Raw genomic sequence first — 26,810 nt, 5'->3', positions numbered from 1 at the left:
TGGCTCTACCTTAGATCTCTGGGCTATTCAGCCTATGGTTCCTGGCCACTTCGGAAATGTCAGGCATGGGCTTCAAATTAGACCAGTCATTGATTGACCACTCCCAAAAGTTCTGTGCCATCATTGCCTGGGCACATCCTGCAGTCAGGACAGATTGTAGGTTGAAAGTTTTATGGCTAGGTTGGTGTCCCAGTTCTACCACTGGAAGTTCCCTGGTTACAGAAGACAGCCGATTTTCAGGCTCCATGTTACTAGGAGCCCTTGGTCATGTCACTCCCATAAAATCCTGTGAGTTTCTACTGCACTAGGCTTCCATATCACTTCCCATATGGCCTCCAGTTCCAATAGTCTCTCCCCATATTCTCTCTGTCCATCCCTCACCTCACACCTGATTCCGCCTATTCCTACCTGCCACAGATCATCTGCAAAATCTATTCTATTTTCCCCTCCTAGGAAAATCCATGGGTCCCCCTAGTACCTTCTGTGTTATTTAACCTCTCTGGGTCTATGGATTATAGCATGCGTATCCTTTACTCAACAGCTAATACCCATTTTAAGTAAGTACATATCATGCTTGTCTTTCTAGGTCTGTGTTAACTCACTCAGGATGATTTTTTTTTAAGTTCCATCCATTTGCCTGCAAATTTTATGTCATTTTTTTAAACTGCTGAGTATTGTATTAATTGTGTAACTGTACCACATTTTCTTCATATATTCTTCAGTTGAGGGACATCTAGGTTGTTTTCAGTTTCTGGCTACTATGAATAAAGCCACTATGAATGTAGTTGAACAAACATCCTTGTGGTAGGATAGAGCATCCTTTGGATATATGCCCAAGAATGGAATAGCTGGGGTAGATCGATTACCAATTTTCTAAGGCTCCACCATATTGATTTCCATAGTAGCTATTTATTTCCATAGTAGCTGTACAAGTATGCAAATTCTATATTCTATAAGCTATATTTTTCTATGAAATATTTATCTTTTATCATCTCACTTCATTATGACTATTGAGAATAATTATTCATTCCTATATGCATTTTAATTAGCTTTAAAAGACCAAAGATAAATATCTCTATATTTCATTTAGTCAATTAAAAAACTCTTAGCAAAAAAAAAAAAAAATGGGGAGAATTTCAAGACAGAGTTTCTCTGTGTAGATTTGGGAGTTTACTTGTAGACCAGGCTGGCCTTGAACTCATAGGGATCTGCCTGACTCTGTTTCTCAAGTGCTGGGATTAAAAGCATGTCCCACCACCTCCTGGCAAAATTTTATTGCAATCACTTATTTCCTTTTATGTATCAGTAGCATAAACTAATGCAATTCTTTTTCTAATTAAACATTATTTTTTATTTATATTGCCTCCTGGACTTTTGACTAAGATCAAGTGTATTTTTTATTTTTGCAAATTTTACTCTTAGATTCTTTACCTAGGAAAATAAAAATATATTTCCATATGAATACATTCCTGTTCTTTCTTGCTGTATTAGACCGCCTTTCTGTTGCTGTTATACAACACTGATAAAAAAAAAAAAAAACAACTTGGGGAGGAAAGGATTATTTCATGTTACACTTCCAGCTGATAGCCCCTAATTGAGGAAAGCCGGGGTAGGGAGAGAATGGCAGACAGGAAGAGGTAGAGTTCGTAGTGGGGTTCAAGGCAGGAACTGCAGCAGAGGCCATGGAGGATTGTTGGTTACTGGCTTTCCTTAAGAAAACAGAAAGGCAGGGATCTGGGATCCAGTGAGCAGCCAGCTGTACAGATCATCACTGCCTTGTACATGCAGAAAATTCAGTAGAATGGCTTAAAATGATATCCTTAATGAGTGATGAATTGTTAATACAAATTACTAAGAGAAGGCGAGAGAGCACATGTGTAAGAGAGAAAGAGAAAAACACAGAGAAATATTTAATAAGCACTTTTCTTCTTACAGTTCTAAGAATTACATGGACAGTACTTTTGTATTCAACTGATGATACTTAAAATATCTAGAGACTTAAACACATTGTTTTCAAGGTCAAATAAAATTGGAGGCAATCATTCTTCATTCCATTTATAAGGCCTGGTAACTTGTCTTAGTAAAGCTAGTACTAAAAATGTCTCCTTTTAGACAGGTAGTTAAAGTACCATACAGAACTCATTTTTGACTGTCAAAACCAGAATTATTTGCAAGCTATAGATACATACAACCTTGTAGGCTGACACCTCACTTACCTGTTAAATCAGCTAAAGGATTATCTTGTCTTTTATGTGAGTTCAGGAGCAAAAAGCTATTTAAAATTCCTTCTCTAGAGAAATTCTATTAGCAGTATTGCATTTCCTTCGCTGCCCTAAAAGGAAGTAGCCCAGTAATTTACCATCATATTTTTAAGTCACTATTTTAAAAGTTGGATACACTCTAAGAGATTAAGAGATAGAGTTCATCCCATCCACACAGCACAATGTTTACCAGATTTCTCTATTTATAATATTTTCCCCAAATCTGACTGTTATCCATGTAAGCCACTATGTATTAGCATAGAAGAATTGAAATATGCAAGACTGGTAGATGAAGCCACAGATAGATCAGGCCTTTACCTATTACTCTCTAAATATTTGAATATGTGCAAACAGATATCCCTTCTTATAGTTTTAATGTATCCCACAAGGGAAAGGAAGAAAGAAAAAAGAATCAATGTATCATCAAAAATAGTCACAGGCACAGTATATCTTCGAGAGAAAAAAACATGTTGAGGTATATCCGGTAATTTGAAGATTGATACTGATAGTGAGACTCAGCACATTCTGAATTACAAAATGAAGGAAAATAAAGGACAAGGGAAGACTGGGAATAATTACTACCACTTATTGGGTTCTAAATGAACATCAGAATCATGTCTAGTGCTGATGTAAGAATAGCTTCAAGTCTAAGATGGTGCATTCATATAGTGTTCAGTGCATGCTACCCATTGAATAGCTCAATGTTAAGTGTTCTCTCTCTCTCTCTCTCTCTCTCTCTCTCTCTCTCTCTCTCTCTACTTTTGCCTATAGTTGTAAATGAGAAACTATTCCATTGAATTTTATCAAGTTGTGCAAAATCATATGCATGTGATAGTGTCAAACAAATAAACCAAGATAAGCTAACTCCAGAGATTAAGGTAGATAGCAATTTTCCCTTACAGTGTTTACAGCTCATTTCTAATCTTAATCTGAACCTAGTTAAGGCAAATGTTGTTCATCCTCTTGTAAAAGTAGCAAATAATTGTAATTTACAAGTTTACTTGTAAATCACAGAATTAAGGTTGAAACGTCTTTAGCCTGTTCTAGAATCAGTGTGCTTTCTATAGAATTAGTCCACCTCTGTGGCATTATTTTTCATCAGTTCTAAATTCACTTGCCATTTATCTAATAAATATTCATTGAACATTTTATGCTCTAGGGATATTCTATAAGAGAAGTACATTTCCATAGGTCACAATTTAACAGGGATACATAGATAGTAAATAAATAATTCTATGAACCCAAGTCCAATGTTAGTGTACAAGAAAGAAAGAAAGGAAGGAAGGAAGCAAGGAAGGAAGGAAGAAAGGAAGGAAAAACAAAACATTGTAAATGACTAGAAAATGATGGGATAAAGCAACTGCTTAAAGTCCTTACATAAGATGGTCACTGCAAGGAAATCTGATGCCTTCACTGGTACTTTGATGGCACTGTAATTTTCTGTCACAAATATATTGGTTCTTATAGCACCTAAAATATAATCTGACTTTTACATCATTGTAGCTTCTAGAAGAATATGTTTTGCCTGTATTTCATTGTTGATATCATTTTGTGTTGGATTTATTTTAAATTTTTTTACACAACTAATAGTCTATGCATTTAGGTCTCAAGGTCCAGAAGACTTTATGATAATTTCTGAAATAAGCTCATTCTCTTCCCAAACTTGACAGATTGTTTGTGTCTTAGCTTACCAAGCCTCTTACTGAAGACTCATTTTGGTTCCTTCCCTGAAAACTTTCCTAGCAACAACAACAACTACAAAAATATAAGTGAAGATGGGTAGATAGAACAGGAACTGTAATCTAGGCCATGCTTACATCAATAGTAAGGCATTTCATTTAGAGGGTCCTTTACTTCTTTGCTCCAGTGAGATAACCCAGAATGCTGTGAACATATACATACACAACTCATCCTTGGGAAGTACACACCAAGATCTATAGTAAATGTCTGAAAACCAAAGTACTATGTTAGTATAGTTTCTCATATACATACACTCCTTTGTCATTTATTCAAAATGCTCAATTTAATAAGGTGAACAAATGTTTGCATATATTAGGAGATGATACCTTTAAGAGCAGTTAACCATAAGTTCTTCTCATCACTTTCATTTGATGTGGGTGTTGGTTATTAGACACTAGCTCATGCAGTAATGATATCAAGAACTAATGGACTGACTTTAATTGAAGAACACTTCTATTGAAAAGTATATGAGGGTAAGATGTGTTAAATTTGTTTTTGCTTTTCTCTAAAAAAAAAAAAAAAAAAGCTGAAAACCTCCTTCCCTATAGTAATTAAAAACAAACAGCAACCATTAACTTACTGTGGGGTTCTAATGGCCATAATATTGTTTCCATGCATGGATGACTTACTGATCTAAAGCAAAGCAATTCAGCACAGAAATTATCTTGAAAATTAAAAACCATCCAAGATAATGAATAGTTTCAATTTCTATAGCACCAATTTATGTGTGCTTTTCCCTTTTAACACAGTCTTCTGTGCATACACAGCTTGCTAACTAACAGACTGGCCTCAGAGAGTGTCCCTATCAAAGAACAGTATGCCCAGCTCAATTTCTGAATGTGTTGGCTTTGAGGGTATTTCATTCACTTGTTTACTCATTCATTCAGAAAACCTTTATTGAGAAGCTTAAGTTAGTGTTTGTTCTCCAGGGTGCTATAGAAGATGAAGGAAATATGAACTTATCTGCTCCCAAAAGAATTGTTTTTGTGATAATTAAATCAAATTTTAATTGTCTTATATTTAGTTAGCTGTTTCATAATTTATTTACCAACACTGTGCTACTAATTATTTGGGTAAATTACATTTTAGGAGTGGGAGCTGTAAAAAGTGTGGGTTGAGTATCCCTTATAACAAACATTTGTTCGTATTTCTAATATTTCTTAGCAATCAGGTTTTACTAGTAGGCCACAAGGCATAAACATAAAACATTGCCCAAAAATAGAAATAGAAGCAGAAAGTTTGAATCCTTTCCCACAACCATCAACAGTGTGAGAGAGTGTGTCCATACCCCCTTCTTTTCCAGTGTTAAGAATATGAATATCTCCTGTATGTTATCTTTCATTGAATCTTCCTCTTCAGGATTGTTCAAAGTTTCTTTTTAAGAAAAACATAGTTTTGATTAAGTTTTCAAATAATACTGAGTGTACAGGTGTCTAAAAATTATCAAGATTCCTTTCTTTCCTACAAATGTTGAGTTTTCACATCTTTCATTTTTTATGTGTATGCATGTTTTGTCTTCACACATGCCTGTACACCAGCATATATGCCTTGTGCACATGGAGGCCAGAAGGAAGTGTCAGATCCTCTGAAACTGAAGTTAGAGTTTGTGCCACCATGTGGGTGCTCAGAACTGAACCTCTGTCCACAGGCAGAGCATCCAGTGCTCTTAACCTCTGAGCCTTCCCACCAGTCCCCAGTTTTGATTCTTAATTTCCATGAATATACTGAAACAGTTAAGCACTAGTGTAAAGACAAACAGCTCTTCATTTCATTGAGATATGTTCAAATTTTTAAGTATTTATTATGGATATTGTGAATAAAATTAAGTGGCAAAACACTATATTTGGTGTTTGTGCTTGTTCTTTTAGCAGGTTTTTGTTCTTTATACAAAGGAAGAACTATATTCTTTGCTTGTTCATACAATATGTACTACAGTTATTTTATTGATTTTCTTCACTTTGAGTACATATAGAATTTATCTATTTTTGAATCTATATAGTAACTCATTATTAAAGTGAAGAATATCTTTGTCAGTGGAAACTACAGCTGATTTCTCATTTGTCTGGTCTATTTAAAAACTTACCTTTGCCCTTTTTGTTTCCCCAAAGCTGTATGTGTTATGCAAGGTTCCCGTGGACAGTTTAGAACCATAGCTTACTGTAGAGGAGGCTATGCTTAATTTCTGGGTTAGCTACTCTTATCTTTCTAATAGCTGTTCTGCCCTTCCTGATTCTGTATCTAAATTGTAAAGTCCCCTTCTTACTCTTATCTCATTGGTCTCACTGTTTGTTTTCAGAACCATTGGACACAAAAACCGTTTGGTCAAAGTCCCCCGTGGTCACATGTGGGTTGAAGGCGATCACCATGGACACAGTTTCGATAGTAATTCTTTTGGACCGGTAAGTCAGTTTGTGCCTTGTTTCTGAGAAAGTTGCATTTCAGAGGTAGAAAGTAAATGTAACCCAACAGTTTTCTCTGGTCTTTTAACCAAGACTGATCAGAGAATTTGTAATAGAACACTTTATGCCGGTAAATTCCTTTAGGCTATCAAAGTGTGTGTGTGTGTGTGTGTGTGTGTGTGTGTGTGTGTGTGTGTGTGTGTGTGTGTGTGTGTGTGTGTGTTTCAAGACTGTTTGACTTTCCAATTGGAAGACCTTCATTCATTCACAGGTATTCTCTCTGCCTGTGTTTTCAGTTAATGTTTAACCAATAGAATATGTAAAAAGACAAAGAGGCAACACTTTTCTAAATCTTTATTCAATACAATAGCAGTATAAATTAAAGTAGTTAATGTGGGCGATATGGGTTCCCTTGCTTCTCTATTTTGGTTGCATCTCAGTCTGACAATAAAATTGATGTCAAACAGATCATCAGGAGAATGATACATACAAATTTAATGTTTTAGATGCCACAAAAGCCCTCATAAAGAAGCAAAGACCTCTAAAAACGTTGAAACTCACCTGCCTTTGTATTAGGTAACTAAATTATGTGGAGTGGCTAAAGGAAGATAAACATTTCTTGAAGAAGTCAAGCTTCCTTAGCTATGACTCCACTGAAGAATGTGTCTTGTCTTCAACTAGAGGGAGGACAGCTTTTGCCTGGGAGTTTTAATCTCCTGTTTTCAAGAAGAAAAGAGGAGATTAGTGTGCCCACCTCCTGTCTGTTGTTTTTCAAGTACCCTTAGCTCAAAGTAATTCTTGTGTCAGAGTGGCATGCTTGGGGGTGGCACATTCTGGTACTGTTCATAAGTGACATTTTGTTAGCATTTAACTTATAGCAGAAACGCAGACACACTCTATTCCATGCTTATCCATAGAATGTGACTACACTGATATTTTATGGATTTTTCTTCACTTTAATTGCATATAGACATTCTCTCTGAGTCTTCATGGTTACTCATTATGAAAATGGAGACTTTCTTAGCCAATGGAAACTGAAGCTGATTACTTGTTTGGCTGGTCTGTTTAAGAACTTACATTTGCCATCCTAAAGGTATATTTGTTGTGCATGTATAGGAGGAAGCAATCATTTAGCATCTTTATATATGCTTGTATAAAAAATACAGCCTCACATTTTGTCAAAAATTAAGAGGTTGTGGTCTCTAATGAAAGAGTTTCCTACATATATTATGAGCTAGTGTTAACTGCCATGGAATATGCTGGCCACTTGGGCTTAACTTTGGTTGAAAGTATAAGAAGTGGATTTGAATTAATATGTGGAATTGTGGGAGAAATTTTAATACACCATTCCTTTTTTTTCTCTGGTCATACTGATGATTTTTTAAAAAAAAAATCCTAAGGCCTATACTTGCCTTTGAAAAGTAATTACTTAAAAATATTACTTAGTCTATGTTCTACCAAAGATGAAAGAGAAATGAGAAATGTTGGGAATTCTTTGTGCTTCTTGCAATGCAGGGAAGTTGTCTATAAGTGAGGAACTCAAGTAACTACTTGAAAGAAAATAAGTCACTTGAATATAGCTCTGTTTCTTTGACCAATAAGAGTACATGTACTACATTATTGGCCAAGCCCATAAGGAATATTATTTCACTTTAGTCAGGTGTATATTAAGTTACTGATAATAGGTGAAATGCTGTAAATATAATTATTACAACTTCCAATCAGTTGGTTTCTCTTTGCTTTTCTACTGGAAAAAGAAGAGAGCTGGAAGGATGGCTTGGGGGCAAAGGCTTGTTATGGATGCACAAGAACCTGAATTTGATCCCTAAAATTCATATACAAAGCAAGGCATTAGTGGAAGGTGCCTATAGTCAGCCAGTCTATGCTAACTGCTGAGCTCCAAGTTCAGTAAGGGACTCTGGCTCAAAAATGTGAGTTGTACAATGCTTAAAGAAGATACCGGGTATCAACCACTGCCCATGTCCTAAGCCCACACACAGGTACACATTCATAAACCAAGACATGCATACATATTAACATATATGATTATGCATATACAGCCACATTTTTAAAAATGAAAAGGGCAGTAATAAAACTGAGTTGGGTGCTGGGAATTTCATAGTGTCTTCACTGTGTCCTATGGATTGTACAGCTCTTGTGACTCCTTTTTCTGCCCTACACTTAATAACTGTTTATTACAATAAGTAATTACATCACATAAAACTTTGACAAACATTTATTTATGTATCTCTCAATGCCATTTGGTTTATAGCAATGTTTTAGGTGAAATCTATTTGTTAATTATAATAGAACCAATGATTTAAGTAAAAACAAAATTATTTTGAACCCTATTAATCCCCCTATTATAGATAAAAAATACTTCTAAAACTTTAGTTTTATTAGTAAACATAATGTTAATTTCCATTCAGCAAACTAATATTCTTTCTGTTATCCAAATTTAAGTGAAATATCTTCCCTATAATTAAAAAAAGAAGACATTCCTCATATCATATAATAACCTAGTTGTGTTTTCATGAGTTTTTGCTTCTAAAATGCGCTCTTTGATTTGGCTCCAATAGCATCTTTCACTAGGAAAACTTCCTGGTGAGTTCCCAAAACAAAGCAAAACAAGCAAACAAACAATGCATAAACAGTTACATAAATTCCATACAATCCTTGTAAGTCTAAGCTGTGATGTTTGATATAGAAATTTATTTTATTTTATTATTTGGCTGGTCTCTCAGACAGAGTATCCCTATGTATCTCAGGCCAGCCCTGAACCTACAAGCCTCAGGCTTTGGCTTCCCAAGGGCTGGAATCCAGGTGCACACCACAACACCTGGCCTGAGTGTAGAGATTTCCAAATGCCTTTTCTACTAACCATTGATTATATGATTCATCTGTTAATCATTTTAACTTTTCTTTTCTAAACATTAAATTCTAACATTAAATCTTAGCATTTATACTTTTAAAAATATAGTCTTGAGAATTAGAGTTTCTGTTAAAGTTTTCAATGGAGAGGTTTGGTTACCTGTCAGTGTATTTAAAGGGTGAGTGAACTTCATGTTTTCACAGGCATTCTTGATTCATTTCTCCCCTTGAATTAGGTAATGTTCTTTCCTTGACATGGACAGCTTACATGACGGAAGGTTGTCTGGGACTCTTCCCTTGTACGTAGAATGAAACAAAACTTTTTGTCTTTATTTGGCTCCCACTCAACATCACAGTGCATGTCACCACTTCTCACATACTTCATGTCTTTGGATAGTAATCAGCCTTGTTGTAGGATCTGCATGGTTTGTTTCCTTTGTAGCCATATAGGTAATCGACTACAGGAGGTGTGGTTAGCTGACTACAACTAATTTAAAGTCCCCCTATGTTCCTATACTATATAATGTACCAAAGAAGACTCAAGAACACAAATGTCTCATCCTGGTACTTTTGGGTTTTGATGTTTTATTATTTCCTATGTACTTCTTTATAGTGTCATTTGCTTTTTTGATTTCTTTTGCTGAAACTGTGTAGGCTAAAAATAGAATTAACTGATATTATGAATGAAAGGTTAATAATGGCTTATTAACATGAATATATTAACAAGCTGCAGCAATAAAGAATTTCACAACAGGAAGAGGAATCGTACATAACTACTAATCCAACATCCACATTCTGTTTCTTGAGGAAGATGTCATTGAAAGAAACTAGAGCACTCTTGTACAAACACAGATCACAAAATCAAACAAGAGTAAATAGTTTTAGTTGTGAACTCTCTGTTTCTCAAATATACAAATTTATATTTTTCACATGATTAAAAAGAAAAGAGCCCTTCTCTAAAGTAATTGTAAATGATTGATAAAAATGAACATATTCACACAAAATAAAACATTTAATAAGCAACCTGAGCAAATTAACATAGAACTATAATTAAATGGCATGACTTAGCCATAGGGTAAATTTCAACTTCAGAAAATTATGCTAATAAACAATTTTAATGATGCAATCAGTATTTATATTATTAAATGAATATATTAAAACAAGGAAGTGACTATACAGCATTATATGGTCTTCAGTGTTAGGTCAATGCTTGATTCTTTTTACACCATTGTAATTACCTACATTTTAAGGTTGTTGCAAACATTTTACAAACTTTATAATTATAAGCATGTATTTTGTTTCAAAGCTAGTTTAAAGATGATTGAAAGAAAATGACATGTAAGGCCAAATCTATAACTTTGTTCTATAAAAATGCTCTACAGTGCTGTGACCAGATGGAAAAATATCAGATGTGCCTGGGTGTGAAAACTTTTGATTATGGTTAACAATCTCACTATGAAATATCTTTATGCAAAACATCTTGGATAATTTACAGAATACTAGAAAATATCTTCTTTCATGTGGACTCAAATTTATTGCTTCAGTTTGGGTTTCTAGTGTGAGAAATAACTTTTATAAGGTTAGTTTGAAATTATGATAATTGGAAAAATTCAGAGTATATGACTACTTGATTTTACTGAATTATGTAAAAAAAAAGATATCAGGCATAGGTTTATGATTACTTGGAATATTTTCTAAGCATTTCCCATAGTAACTCTTGTAATGTAGCAATGAAATTAGGATCCTTCCCTTGGCTACACCTACTATTAGATGGCATCAATATATTTCCTGAAATAGCCACATCGTTCTTTGTCAGCACCCAAAAGTATCTATTCACTGCAAGTGTTGATTTGTGCTCTTCTAATAGTAGGGCACATCAAAGGCAATGTCCAGACACAGTGAGGATGTGTGCTTCACAGCCATGGACTCTCAAGAAGTAACTTTTAGCTACTTCAAGATAGCAAAGTCTTCCATCAATTAAAATCCATGCTGGACTTCTCTCTTCCATCTATTATAAATGTGCATTTCAGTGCTCATGTTTGAACTGTTCTCATAAGTATTCATTCCTTTTGGTGAAACAGAACTCTGACTCTTTTGATGGCCTCCATTTAGCTTGTGCATTTTCTATCTTTGAAGTTTTTCTAACATTTTTATCTTGCTATAAGTCATAAGCCTCTAAGATATTTTCATTTTGTGCTGCATGGTGATTTTTCATAAGGAAATATGTCATAACAAATTCCAACATATACAGAGAAATAAAAACTGAGTAGTTTAGTATGTAAAATTAATAATTTGTTTGGACTATTTGATCAAAAGATGTTAGAAGAAAACTTTGGTCTAAAACATTTCACAGCAAAGGCATTCTTTGTATAAATGCAGTTTAATTTTTAGGTTTGTGATCACAGTGTCATCTTGTGAACAATTTCTGTTCAGAGACTATAAAGCAGACTGGAACAATTTGGATGCAGAAATTATTGTGATATAGTGTCTCTACCTGAGAAGGGAAACTACAAGTTATGTGGAATATGAATTCTTTTTTGCTCCAAGTCATTTGGAAAAGAGCCAATCCAAACTCTTACTTTATTGCTACATAATTAAACAAGGCATTGGTTTCCCTAGAACATTTTTGAAGGAACTGTGCCTAATAGGTGATGATAATTTTAGCAGTAAGTGAACACTAGAAATATTCTTGATTAAAAAATGCCTTATAGTTCAAGGGAGATGATATATAAGAAAGTAAGGCAAATCACAATTCAAATTCTATATGATACCTTTTGAAGTCATTGAAATTCAAAGAAGGTTTCACTTTAGAAACTTGAAGAAAAATAAAGTTCATATTCACATATTATGCAAAGCCTTTCATTTATGCCATGGAACACATTGTTTAGCATCTTCTATTTGTAAATGTTCTTCTTAACCTACAGATTCTCTCAGTAGAATAGATCAAGAAAAGCATGTTTTACACGGTAGGGAGATATAGGTAACATATGGGAAGTGGACATTCTTGCGAGTTAGTAGATTATACCTGTTTTTAAGTTGTTTTCGTGTTATGTAATTTTTGTTTTTAATAGCTATGTAGACTATGTGAGCAAGGCATCCAGAACAACATTCTAGCAGTTGGAGTAAGGATGAAAAGGAATTTTGTTTATATGAAGACAATATATCAAAGAAGGAATTGAGATGAAATTTGGAAAACTGTTTAAAACATTCAGAGACTTTTAAGAACAGAGATTCAAATCATGGGTAACTGGGAACATGCTGAGTTTGTCTTTTGTCACTGTCATTAAGTGAAAGTAGAACTATATCAGAAGAGCAGAAATAAAGGGCAGCAGATGCTGCAATTGCCAAGATACATCCTGACTTTGAGGAAAGATAGGATCAAAGGGCAGCCATAATCAGATAGTAACCACATTATGACAAATGGTTCAAGTCGGGGGTATGTCATGCATATCAGAAAAGCAGTGCATTTATTTACAATAACCCCATAATAACCTGTGAAATCTCCCACAAGACTTTGATTGGATAGAATATTCTGAAATCAGTATGAGTTAACCACTGGTAAAATCTTGTATTGTATAAGGCTTTGAAGGTGTTTTATGTCTTTGAAGGTGTTTGTGAACGAAGTGGTTTATGCCTGGAGTGGTTAATAGCTTTCAAATTTGCTGAAAATATTTTGCTTATACAATATAGAGTAATATTGTGGACTTTCACAGAAAAAGGAATCGACATTTTATTTATCATTGAAATGTCACATTTTTCCTGTGTAACTTCTATGAAGTTGTGCTAGTAGCTTTTATTTGCAATTGGCCATTTTTAAATAAAGAAACAGGCCATTAGAATTGTTGGCAGGACCCACGTAAAGTGCTCTCTTCACACATCTGAAGAAAGGTGCTTAGGCTTTAGTGGGCTGTATTTTGTTCTTGTTTTATAATACATATTTGTTTGCTAAAGACATTTGTTTGCAATAAAAACATATTCTATGTTTATAGAATAAATAGTGATAACTTGAAATCATAAGACCCCACTCTGGTGGTTTCCATGTCATTCTTTCCGTAATTCCCTTTTAAGTATTTGAAGCCAGAAAACCCATGTGTTTTTCAGAGGTGATTTTTATTGGACTGATGTACTCAGAGGCAAGCATTTCGTAAAAACATAAAAATCAATTAAATGAGATGTCATAATGAAAATATCTGTATAAACAAAGATAGCTAAGTCTCAGCCACTTCTGGGGTAGTATTCAAAATCAAGTAATTCCTAAGTAGCAACAAGAAAAAGAACATCTCTCAGTATTTGCTTGAATATGAGTAAGGTATGTTTTCTATATAGTTACAGCATCATAAATGGCTTTTAATGAGAGCCTAGACAGAAAATATAGAACGGTTTTTCTCAAGAACAAGAGCAATCTAGAATTCTATTTCTAATGAATCAAATTTTGTGATGTATCTTACTTATTCTGCTATCATAGAAATAATGTTCCATATGATTTTATTTTCAGACATGAGAATGTCTGCAGAATTGTAAGTAGACTCCACCCTTGTGGCAGGCAGTGCACCTCTGGACTGTGTTGTTACAGGATTAAGCATGTTTCTTTTTTATAAGGACTTTATATTTACTGACAATGAGTCAAAAGTCAAGATTTGGAGGAAAAGGATGCAAGGTTACTATTTTAGTAATTTTATATATAATACCTTAGAATTTTGTGAAAAAGTAGAGGTTGTGCCCTTGTCAGATTTCTAAGATATAACTGGTGTCTGTACAATTGAGTCTACATAGAGAATGGAGAATGAAATGGTCATAAGAGGAGGGGCTACTGCTGAATGTTCTGTGATTTATGATTTGACATCGAAGAGCCTCCTTTAACTGGGAATTTAGTTATAAAACTTTTTCTGGTAAACTATGTGATTGCCTTTGTAAGACCAAGCTGTGTAAATAATTCTCTTTTGATTCTGGAAGATAGTTGTACTATATGGAGAATGATTGTGGTAGTCGTGTGTTGAACATGTAATTAAGCCATTTATTAAGCAAACAAAAGCAATACAAGTTGCAAGTAGCAGACAGACAGTAAAACATCATCAAATCTGAAGCTCACAACATTGCCAGTAGAAACTGACCAGGGAAACGTGCATGCGACTTTTGGGCAGAGCAGAGAATAGTTATTCTCTTCACAGATGAGCTTCTGTCTTCTCGTTCCCACTGCATGCATTTTTTTATACCTTATGATAGAAAACTACTAGCAATCCATATTGGAAATAGTTTATATTCTTCAGTTCTCAAGGACACAATATTTTTAATACCTTTAGCTGTCACCAGAGGATGTTTGGGAAGAGACTTGAAATAAACCTGCTCCAGTCAGGCCCTCTTTTTTCTCAGTATCCCTTCTAAACAAGCATAAACAAAATATTATAATTATCTCATACAGTTCATATAGAAATACCTTTCTCTATTAGGTAGTCTTTTAGAAAGAACATTCTGTGCCAATATCTTAATGGTTACATGTGCAAAGATGACATGAAAGGAAATATAAGGTCAGTCTGACTTTAAATTATTTAGGTGATTCTCTTCTGTACAATAGAGACTTGTGTGGATTCTACCATGAATTACAGTAACCATACTTTTAGAGATTATCCATAATGAGAACTAATGGAATTTGTGGCTTATTAAAGTTTGTCTAGTTTGGTGAATCAAGCAAGTAAAATGCAGTGTATTATTATACTGTTCACAGTCAGGACCATAAGATAACCATTCTTGATGAACCATCCCAGGCCCATGTGTTCTTTACAAAATACATGTGATTCTTGTAATATGATTCCTGTATAATTCTGCTAATTCACCATCCTGTACTGCAATATTCCTGTCCGAGAAATACTCTGATTATCACATTTGGCTTCTTAAGCAATATCATCAACATGTGTCTCCTGTTGTTAGAAGCTGCATCTTCTAAGTCAAAACAAGGTGGGAGACCCTATGCTTGCCTCTCCTGCTTGACTTTACTCTAAATGTCATTGCTGGTACAAATAAGATAAGAAAGAATACAAGATGAAGGGATAGAAAAGAAGACTCCAAACTTGTTTTTCATTAAGATGTGAATCCAAAAAGAAATCTGCAAGACTCTTGACAGTTACATGAGTTTATAACTATAATAGCTATTATATATGATCAAGCTTGTCCAGAAACCATTAACAAATATGAACAAATTTTTAAGGCATTCTCATTTAAATGAGAATCAAAAGACAGAACCTTCTTCTGAGGGCTAATGGCAGAACAGTTCAAAGGAATTAGTTTAAACTCATTAGTATGGTGTTAAATTTTTTTATCTGTCTTTTGTCTATGCTTGTCTGCACTGATTCATCAATAGGTTTGGAGTCTCTGTACTCTGGCTTGTGCTGCCATTGCCTCTTCTAACACTGACTTCTTCATGCTTCCTCTCCTGAGTGAATGATTTCCCAACTCCTTCCACATGAAATTTAGTTTGTGACAAGATCTGCTACCTTTCATGGAATGTGTGATGTAAGAGTTTTTTCATGTGTGTAGATAAGATTGTGAGCTTTGCCCAGATAGGAATATAGAGAACTCATCCTGTATCCCATTTGGGAAACACCACTGAACAGCTTTTTCAGGACCCAATGAATGACCAGTATATAAGAAATAAATGTTTTTCTACAGAAGATTTAGACTACCTATAGTCCTTTGTTAAGATCTAGCCCATGCATCTGTCAACAAAAGTGATGATGGTAATACATTGTGAATAAATAAAGTTCTAGTAGGAAGCAGCAACACTCTGATTTCCATTAGTACTTTGTTCAATACTCGTATCAAAGACATACGGCCCACAAATATGAAAATAGTGCTTGGCCTTTTGAGAAAAACTTTGTCAGTCCCCATTTGTGCAAAGAGAGAACTTTAGAAAGATGGGTTAAACACTAATTACCCAGAATTTGAGTGTTAGAAATTTGAGCATGTGTAGAAGAATTTTTAAGCAGAACAATAATGAGTTAGAAGAGGCATCCTTAGCAAGACTGATTTGGGAAAATTATGAATGGAAGAGTAGATTGGAAGTAGGCTATAGGTAGAGTGCAATTACTTGATGATAGTATTAGTTCAAGTGGGAGATGATTGGGCCCTTGATGAAGGTGGCAGTCACATGAAAAAGAACATTGATGTGAGAGTCCTTGGGCACGGAAATGTGATTGACTGTGTATTAGATTCTATTACTGGAATTAAACTCACGTCTCTGTTTAAGAGGTTCACCAGCTTCATCATTGGACTTCCACATCTCATGGGCCAACACTTGAAATGCCACAGAATAAGAAATCATATTTTTGTTGTCATTTGTGTGAGGTAAAGGCAAATCAACAGAGTAAGATTCCAGGGCTCTGTAGTTTCAGAGTACTTGAAAATGCACTTGAGCAATGGTGTTGGCTGTCTGAGAATTAAGCTACCTCCAAAGGGTCAGATTTACTTCTCTTACCTTGGGACAGAAAGTAGTATCATGATTGGTTTAACTCCTATGCAGTTATTTTACATTAGAGTGTCTGTTCTCCTTATACTGGTGTTGATGTTAGTAGATGATGACCCGCCCATTTTTTTGCTTATACTGGTTGATGTTTGTGTCATAGATTATTACCCACCCATTTTAAAGTTTCCTTACACTGGTTGGTGTTCATGTCATAAATGATTAACAACCCATTTTATATTTCCTACACTGGTTGGTGTTGATGTCATAGACCCTTCAATTTTACATTTATATCTCCTTACATTGGCTTTCATGTCACTAGATGTTGACCTGCCCATTTTGCCGCCTGCTTCTGTTCTTTCTCTAAAACTCTCAAGTTTTTCCAAAGAAGTAGATGCTCCCTAAAGTTTAAGGGATCATAATAAGAAAAATATTTGAGAAAAGTAAGTATCTTAATAGTTTAAACTGACCAATCGATAACTTGCTTCTAAATTGCCTTTCCTATCACTGTATTTTTAAAATTAATATTTAAAGTTCTTGTGTCAGGCATGGTAGCAGCATTAGGGAGGCTGTGGCAGGCAGATCAGACTTTGAAGACTGTTCTGTATGATCTACATGAGAACATGTATTATAGAAAAGCAATAGTAAAAGCAAGTAAGCAAATATATAAATAAATAAATTTTGTATGTACATTTCACAATTAAAATATTTTCAAAAAGAAGTAAATCACTCTTGCTGAAGGAATAATGTAAAATATTCACAGTCACATAACTCAAATCTCCCCTTTAAATAAAATTACTATATGAAAATAAGTATATCATTGATTGAAATGAATATATGGTCAGTGAGGAAAGGGGGGCATTTTTAAGGCTTTATCAAGTTATGGCATATTGGAGTTAGTTTTGAAAATTAGATCTGCTTTGCCTAAAGCTAATATTGATTTACTAGAATCTACCTTATACTAGAACTTCTATTAGGCTGAAATGTTCCTGTTACCTCCAGTGATTTTACTTATAGAGAAGAGTTTTGATCAAAACATCTTCAAGGCTAGTCACATCCTCTCATGGTGAAGTGTACCTGTCTGTCTCTCCCTCTACCTGATGTTTGTTGGGATTTGCTGGCAAATGAAACATTCCTCTCCAATTAGCCATGATCATATTTAGGTTGTTCATATAAATTACACTTTACTTAACAAATGACTAATGAAATCCTAAGCGTGTCATCTTTCAAGTCATTGTGGAATTTGGAGATACTGGTCAAATAGAATTTCTAATTATAAAGTATTTATGTCCAGAGACTTTTAAAGCAAACGTTATTGGGTTTTTTTTCCTTTTGATATTAAAACAATACTGAAAGTAAAGCCCTAGCCAGGTATTTTCTCAGTTTTTGAAACAAAGAAAACTTACTTAAAAGTAGGGAATGTGGATACAGTCTAGCAGGTTACTATTGTGTAACTAAAGGCTGTTTCATTGATATGATGCTTCTGGATTTAATGCATTACCCAGCCTTGTCCAGAGACTACTAGAACACAACGAGCAAGGCTAAATGGAAGGTTGTTTGTTAAAGTATGTGGCAATTAGAGAGATGTTGCCCGATGAACTGCGTTCGTCCAGTTGTTTGTTTGTTTGTTTTTTCATGTACTCTTTATTAAACATAGTGTATTTTATGAATAACTTCGGACACATTTTCAAAAATAAGTTTTTATTGTTGTCTCATAGTGTTTCTCTGTGTATTGGTTAATTAGATCTTGCACCTTGCTTTTAGCAGAAGTAATTTTCCCTTGGATGAAAGAACATTATACTGTCAATTATTTGACTTCAGGAAGGTCTTCCTATAGATTTTATGCATTTTTTATTAGAACTTTGTATTAGTGTAAAATGTATTATATGTGTCTCTACCACATTAGAAGCCCTATCAACTCCTTAATCTTTTGTGGTCCATTATCTACAATATTTCTCATTCTCCTTAAATTTAATATTTGACTGTGTATAAGAGTCTGAATAAGATGTTCCTCTTTCCTGAGAAGAATTTAAGTAAGACATTCCTGATTGTGAAAACATTACCCTAAACTTATAGGTCATTGCTTATGTTTAGGGTGACCAACATCTTTAGATATTTATTTTCTAAATTCTCTGTTTCATTTCCTGGAGGTCTCCCAAATAGTCATAGTAGTGAGTACCATGATCTTATTTTCTGTATCTACTCAAACATAGCAACTCCACTTAAAAGTGAATCAATTAAAAACATCACAGATTTTGCAGAGAAGAACCATTTGCCAATGTACAATGATATTCTGTATAACACACACACACACACACACACACACACGTATCTACCCTATATGTATATCATACTCAATACCATATAAAAAGAGCCTAGAGTAAATTGTAGTTAATCGTGCGTTCTATATCCTTGATTTATTTTACCTCACAGCATTAGCCCTTGTATCTACCATTCAAAATAAGGGATGGGAGTGCTTATAAGTTATATGTATTCTTACAAATTATAAGAAAAGGGGGATTGTGTCTTGTAAGTTGTAGTTTCTTTGAGCTTTTCAGAATGTACTATGGACCTCTGTCTTCTGCTCAGCATCACCACAGACGTGAAGGCAACAATGCAGTAAACGTAGGAAGCAGGTAAAGAAAGCATGGTGTGGTGTCAGCTCCTCCAGTTGACTCTCAGAGACATTAAGCAGTGCTTGGAGTGTGATTTTGAGGCGCTGGAGAGATGATGGCTCAGCAATTCTGATCACTTGTTGCTCCAGTTCCAAGAGCTCCTACACTGTCTTATGGCACTCAGGCACTAGGCATACCTGTGTACACACATATATGCACGAAAAATATTCGTACAAATAAAATAAATCTTTTAAAAGGTTTATTGGACACTGAGAGCTATTGTAGTAACATCAAAATTCATCCCTACCAGATGCCTGCCTCTTTAGTCACAGGCCTGCTAAAGCTGTGAAGTGGGACAGTTCAGTCTCATCTTAAGGCCATAGACGACTTCACAGTGTTATATATCACAGGTTGAGTCACAGGAAAGAGAATGATCAGGCCAAGCCAGAAAGTTTGTGTAAGTCAGTAGATAGTCCTAGAACACTTAACTAGGACCAGTAATGCAGGATCAAAACTGACCTAGTTTGAGTCAGTTTTGTCTGCTTGGAAAAGAAATTATTGCAAAATGATTGTGTACCAGGTTTACCACGGTTTGAACAAGCTCTCTTCTTCTAAAACTTCCAGCTACATCCTAAAGAAAATATATAAAATGTATTTCATCTCCCTTGAAATTTGCTGGTAACTGTTGTTTAGAACCACCATGAATTTCTATGTTGAATAAAGAATATATGATACTACAATATAATCAAAGTTAAAAATTTACATGACACAACAGGGACAAGTAGAACACTCTGACATTCATAGTAGTGGCCATCTTCAGGAAAGACATTAGGCTTTGATGACTAGAAAAGATAGGATTGAGATTATCAACAAGTAAAAGAGTAAAGTAAGGCAAGAGAGGAAGACAGAGGGTTTGGGGGAACATGAATCTGGTTGTCAGCAGAGAAGCAGAAATTCCAACCAAGTAACAACCACTAAGGCCTCTCTCTTCTCCCTACCAACCTTCAGTTGTCTAGGAATCATACCAGAAATCTCATCTATAGGCAAAGATATGCACTGAAACTTTATGCAAACCTAAAGGACCTGGTTTCACCTTTCACGTTATACTTCCATCCATAGCATCTCCAGATGTGGCTCACATATCTTTTTCATCAAAAGAAACAAAAAAAGCAAAAGGTTTCTTAGCAACAGTTTGACTTGGAACTTGAGAGCTTATGCTATAGCAATTATAACTTTCCCTTGAGGAACTTGTACCTACACTTCAGTTTCTTTAGTTTTCTGTGTGACTCTTTCTCGGAAAAGCACATCTGCATGCTCTTTAGTGAGTCTTTCTTTTCCTGGGTGTCTCTTTTTCAGCTAACCCTTAGGCTAAGTCTATAACAAAATATCTTTAGCAAAATCTCCACCTCTGCTCTGTCACACTGACCAGGCCCGAAATTCTGCTCAGCATTGAAGCTTTGAATTCAGGTTTAGCCTAAGATAAAGTCCCTAAAACTCCTCAGGCTATTTAGGTGGCAGTATGCATCTGTGGCTCTGTCCTTCGTCATTGACAGAAATATAAGTCTATCAGATGCTCAGCCTGAGAGTATTATTGACATGCATTGAATGATTGAGCCTTTTGATTAGAAATTTGTCAATGGGATGGGCAATGTCTGACAACACTAGTAAGAACCTGAAACTCTGCCAAAACATTCTAGGTATTGTACTACAGCCCTTGAAGGAATGTAGAAGTGTTTTGAGCATGGTGAAGAAAATGAGAACAGGAAGTTACAAACAATCATCCAGTAGTGTTGTGTACGATGTTAAAAACAAAGAAACCAACTATGAAAAAACCTTTACCTTCAAAGTTCCTGCTCCACAGTCCAAGTATGCAAGTTAGTGCTAAGGAAGTGTGCTGCACAGCCCTTGCTCTGGCAGCCAAGGATAGGCTTGGTTTCCAATGCAAGTACTCCAATTAAAGAGAGAGGTACAGAAGAAAGTATAATCAATCGTGGTCCATTAGGAAGAGAAGCAGGTAAAGGAGTCCAAGGATGCGAGGTTTATGACAGGAACCTTAGGGTTAAATAGAAGAAGAGTTGGAGCAGGGCCTTAACTATGCAGTTCAGGTTAGTGTATGATTGGTTGACCAGGTCTCAGTTCTGGTTGTGCAGGGTAGTCCAAAAAAGTCCTCAGCACTTGAGAGGACATGTTGGTGCTCAGGAGTGGATCCTTCTGCCCAGAGCATCTCCTGGCCACCATAGATAACTGTTCTCCTTTGGTGGTGTCTTACTCACTGTTCTATTGCTGTGAAGAGACACCATGACCATGGCAACTCCCAATCTTTTTTAAAGCCATTTAATTTGGGGTTAGTACATTTAGTCCATTATCATCATAACAGGGAGCTTGACAGACCATGGGCAGGCATGGTGCTGAAGCAGTAGCTGAGAGCTTTACATCTTAAGACACAGGCAGCAGGCAGAAGAATAGGGGTAGGGACAGGGTAAACTGGGACTGGAATGAGTTTTTGAAAACACAAAGCTCATTCCTAGTGAGACATTTCCTCCAACAAGGCCACACCTACCCCAACAAGATGACACCTCCTAATTTCATCATGTTCCCCTTCCATTTCCTCTTTCCAACTCCTTCCATGTACCTAGCCCCTTTGTTGTCTCTCAAATTAATGGCCTCTTTTCCTTCTATTGTAAAGCTATGTAGTTCTCTGTCTGTGTCTAAGTGTGTGTGTGTGTGTGTGTGTGTGTGTGTGTGTGTCCCTTTCAGTCTATAAACTGTTACTTGTATGTGTATGATTGCAGCGCTGACTACTTGGTACGTACTTGATAACTAATTGAAAGGTTTTTCCCTGGGGGAGGTTATTTCTTCATCTCCCAGGATTCCTCAGCTACTTGTAGTTCTTTATCTAGGGTAGAGGCCTCATAAGTTTTGCCCCTTCCACATTAGCATGTCTAGTGGTGTTGTCCTTGCTCAGGTCATGGTTAAGCAGCCATGTTGGTGAGATCTCATGGGCTTATCTTCTTTGACATTTTTAGGAGATGCAATCTCACTAAAAGTGTCCTGTTCTTCAGCCTCAGTTACTATTACCTTGTGCCTTCAGCCTTGAAGGGAATTGCGATAGGTTAAGGGTTTTAGAAAGACACTCCCTGAATAATTAATTAATATGTCTCATACAGGGCTGAGAAGGTGACACATATAGTAAAGAGGACACATGTGAAGTGAATCACAGATGCCAGCTTTATCATGTCTGTTGCCTGTAGGCCCTTAGTAGGGATCCAAGGCTTTTCATCAAAAGCAGCTTCTCCTAGCTTTTGGATGTGTAAAGAAGCCTACTCTCTCACAAAGACCTGGGGCTTTAAGAGCTTCCCCCCTCCTCTTTTTTTTTAAATCAGCAATAACCAGGTAAATGTGTCTGAAGGTCTGCAGTTTGTGAAAGGCCGATCTTGCGAAGTAATTTAAAGAGCCAGTTAAGAATTACTGAGTGTGAAAGAGTACCTGTTCACCCTTGTGAATTGCTGAGCTTTCAGAGCTCTGCAAGTTGGCCTTAGTCTTGGTGTAATATATCTAAAGTCGAAGCCAAGCATAAGGTTGAAACCATGAGACCTCACTTCTCTCCAAAGTTTATGTGGGCCTTGTTACACGTGGTTCTATGTCTGTGGAGAAATCAACTGGAAATCTCAAGTTTTGTGGTTTCAATTCAGAGCAGTGCCAGCAAAGATTAATGTATTATGTTTTAAGACCAAGTGTGCCTTCCAGAATCTGTTCTCTACTTGCAACCTATGCACATTCCAATTCACTGCAATTTAAATGACAAAGGGTGATTTGCACTGTTTAACAAATGGGGGATTGGTATTAATCATCAGGCTCTTGGCAGTTTTGCTGCCAGAGGACTGATAAGTTCCTACCGGAGCTGCCTGTAGAAGCAGTGTATTTGTAGACTTGGCTTGGGCTAGTCTTTGTTGAGTAATTAATCATGAGTCTTCACAGAAATTCTCTTTTGTCTCCAGAATCAGTAATAAAATGGCTATCATGTAATGATACATTCTAAGAGCTATGTTTTGATTGTTGCACTGTGACAGCATTTTTCATATCTTTATCAGAGATACTACATACCTGAGCATATGTCCCTCACTGAGATCCGTCTTGGAGTCAGACCTGTAGTAAGGCTGTAGTAAGGTTTTCTCCACATCTTTTTCCTTTTCATGTTTCTCAGGAGATGGAAGTTATTCATTTGTTTCAGGGTTTGTCAGGGTTATGTCCGTGTCACCCAAGATGGTGATCTTTTCGGACTGTTTGCCTTAGTCCCCCTCCTAGCAGTGTGTGATGTGGTTGACCACTTCCTTTTAAAAATAGTTTGAGAACTTTCATTTCTCAGGTTCCTGGAATCCACATAATCTGTTATTTCTCCTAAGCTTTTTCCACATTTCTATCCTCCCCCCAAAATGCAAGCCTCTCAATAGTGATGAGCCCCCAAATCTGTCCTGACCTTCTATTGAAAGCCCTCATGAGAAAATTGGCTCCATCTTTTAAAGTACTGTATTTGTGCTTGGAGTGTTCAATTATGCAGCTTTAATACTTATCATAGTTGGATATTCACTAGGCACCTCATATTTAATATGCTGTCTCTGTTCCTTCAGATGTCTTGACTCAAATGCCCCCATTTTAGACATTGCATGGCTAGACACCCAATTATTAGGATAGAATTCAGTAGGTTTCTTCGTGTCTGATTTTGCATCACTACCAAAATGCAGCCTGCCATAAAGGCTAGATAGAACCTCTACTATGATTTCTCTAATGACTTCTGTCTTTCCTTTCTACAGCCTGATCCTAAATTCAATTGGTGTCAGTATCATCTCAACTGCCTATAATCTCCCTGACTCTAGACCCAACTCTAGCAGCTTCAGTTGAATCTCCTTCTTGCAAAAACAGATCTGTGGTTTCCTGTTACTCTCAGAATTCAAAACATCCTCAACATTTTCTTAGATTCACCCAGTGTTAGCCTTCAGTCTTCAGAGCATTCCCACCTTGGGACCCCTGAATTTTTCTATTTCTATGCCTGTACCTCTTTGGTCCTGTTGATGCCTAAATATAGTACAAGGTTGTTATTGCTTTGTAATTTTTGTTTTATGTGTATGGGTACTTTCCCTGGATGCACATCTGTATACTACTGTGTGACTAATGTTCCGTGGAGGCCAGAAAAGGAGATTGTATCTCCTGGAACTTAAGTTATAGATGGTTGATAGCCACAAGCGGGGAATTGAACACTAGTCACCAGGATGCCAGTATTCTTAATCACTAAGCCATCTCTCCAACCTCATCTTCTTCATATCTTTGCATATCTCTCCTTATTTACTTCAGTTTTTTTTCTTTTGCTTCTAGTCTAAAATGAAAACACATATACTATTAACATCTCCACCAACACTACCATTACCATTTTGTTTTCCTCATCCGTGTTACCACTGTATTATTTCATTTTAACAATTTCTTTCTTATTTACCAGCAGAGAATTAATTAATTGTCATGACCACTGCATATCATGGGAAGCCTTTATTGTAAATAAGAGCAGCCAGAAGCATCTGAAAGACTCCAGAGCAGAGAAAGAGAGAAAGAAGTAGATTGATCATGGCCAGCAGACTGGACATGGCCATGGCTATCTGCAAAAGAGGGGAGAATAGCAGAGAATGGAGAACAGAGAGAGCAGTGAGATTAGTAGCAGCTGGAGCAGGAACATTGAGAAAGAATGGAGATTTAGCTGGGATGGGGACATTGAATTCTGTAACAAGTACTTGAATATGCTGATATGTGCTGCAGTTAGATGTTAATTGTAGAGCTTTTCATCCCTTTTGCTGAAGGTAAGGGAAGTGACTCATTGTGGTAGATGCAGAACTGGCTTCACAAGTTTCTGAGGAATGCTGGCTTTTATTTAACTACTAGAAATCCCCCTATGCTCCAGGACGAGCTCATTTCATGACATTCTGATTGCCTTTGGAGTTTAGGAAATTGAAATTTCCTCTGGTCCTGGCAGTCATGAGATCAGGACCTTGTCCTTTTGATTGACTGCTATAGGACACAGCCCCTGGTTCACAATAGACAACTGAAACATCTTTGTTAATATCTTCACAAGAAGTCAGTGGCAAATGGGGTTTAAAAAAAAAAAAAAGAGTGAAATTTGTTTATGATGGCATTATATTTTCCAGGAGGAAGTGGTGATGGATCCTACTCTAAACACAACTGGAAATTCAAATAGATAAGAGAAGAAGAAACAGGGGAGGGCTTTTAGATTGAAGACAGGGCTTTTCCAATGGGCAGTAGAACTGACTGGCTAAAACCTAACAGACAAGCAGAATGGAGATGAAAGTGGTAGGGATTTGGGGGGTTCACTCCGAGTAATGGCTTTTTCCTGTAGACAACAATTGGATACAGGTGCTGTCAGGATATCCATATCCACAGGATAGAAAAAGACTGGGTCTCATCTCATAAAGGATGATATAGGATCCAAAGGCTAAAACAGTGACATGAGAAGAGCAAAGCTCTGGGTAAATAGAAGGAAAGCTCCTTATCTGTCCTCAAGCTCTAAACAGAGTCCCATGATCCACAGCAGTTGTGGTGGCAGTGCCTCGCAGACGGCTGCTGTGAGACCGCCTTGACTGCTTGTAGAAAGATTTCCCAGCTTCCTTGAAACATAGGTTTAGTGGAACTCTGTGTGCTTTGTACTTCACTAACTCTTCCCCAAATGTAAACAACATGGTTTCATGAAGAGGCAAAAGTAATGACTTTCCACAGACTCATGGGACACCATAATTTTATAAACCCACGGTACTTACACAGAGTTCAGGTATGATAACTGCTTGAAAATGGGGGCAGGGGTGTGAGAGTCCGAGCACCTGTACATGCATGAACATGCATAATTGCTTTTAGGTAGACAGGGTGGAATTGTAAAGGCATTTTGTTCTAAAAGTTAGATATTCTCATTTTTGTTGAATTTATTTTTAAGTTGTGCACTTATAAGTATGTAGAGGGAAATTTCTGTTCCCCCCAGTCCTGCAGCTGCCAGTTCTCACGTAACCACTCCAAGGCTTAACATTAATTATAATTGTTTGGCCTATGTCTCAGGCTTCTCATTGGCTAGTTCTCACTTCATTATTACCCCATTCCTATTTAATGGTGTATCTCCACATAGGCTTGGATTACCAGTGATGCCCAAGCTTTCTTGGCAGCTACATGGCATCTCCCCTGTGACTCACTTTCTCTGTTCCTCTTCCCAGCACTCTCCTAGTCTGGTAGCCTTGGCTATACTTCCTGCCTGGCTATATCCTACCTGTCCATTGGTCAAAACAGCTTTATTCAGCGACCAATAAGAGAAACATATATTCACAGCATACAAAGGACATCCCCCATCATGAGTGTTATAATTCTCTTTTAGGTTGATATATGTGAGTTGTAGGAATCTATAGAACCAGTTTTTTATTTGTGAAATTTG

At 36.2% G+C, this 26,810-nt stretch overlaps 1 protein-coding gene across 3 annotated transcripts in view; it reads left to right on the top strand.

The window, feature by feature from the left end:
- Immp2l (inner mitochondrial membrane peptidase subunit 2) overlaps positions 1-26,810 on the top strand; it is an 835,428-nt gene that overhangs the window by 617,358 nt on the left and 191,260 nt on the right. For all 3 annotated transcript variants that reach the window (XM_051175064.1, XM_051175066.1, XM_051175065.1), the window contains exon 6: positions 6,298-6,400. In XM_051175064.1, coding sequence (XP_051031021.1) covers positions 6,298-6,400 — 103 coding nt within the window. The remainder of the gene's footprint in view (positions 1-6,297; positions 6,401-26,810) is intronic.

This window comes from Phodopus roborovskii, unplaced genomic scaffold, assembly GCF_943737965.1.
Source record: "Phodopus roborovskii unplaced genomic scaffold, PHOROB, whole genome shotgun sequence".
Taxonomy (NCBI): Eukaryota; Metazoa; Chordata; class Mammalia; order Rodentia; family Cricetidae; genus Phodopus; species Phodopus roborovskii.
This window is presented reverse-complemented; position numbering and strand designations above follow the sequence as displayed.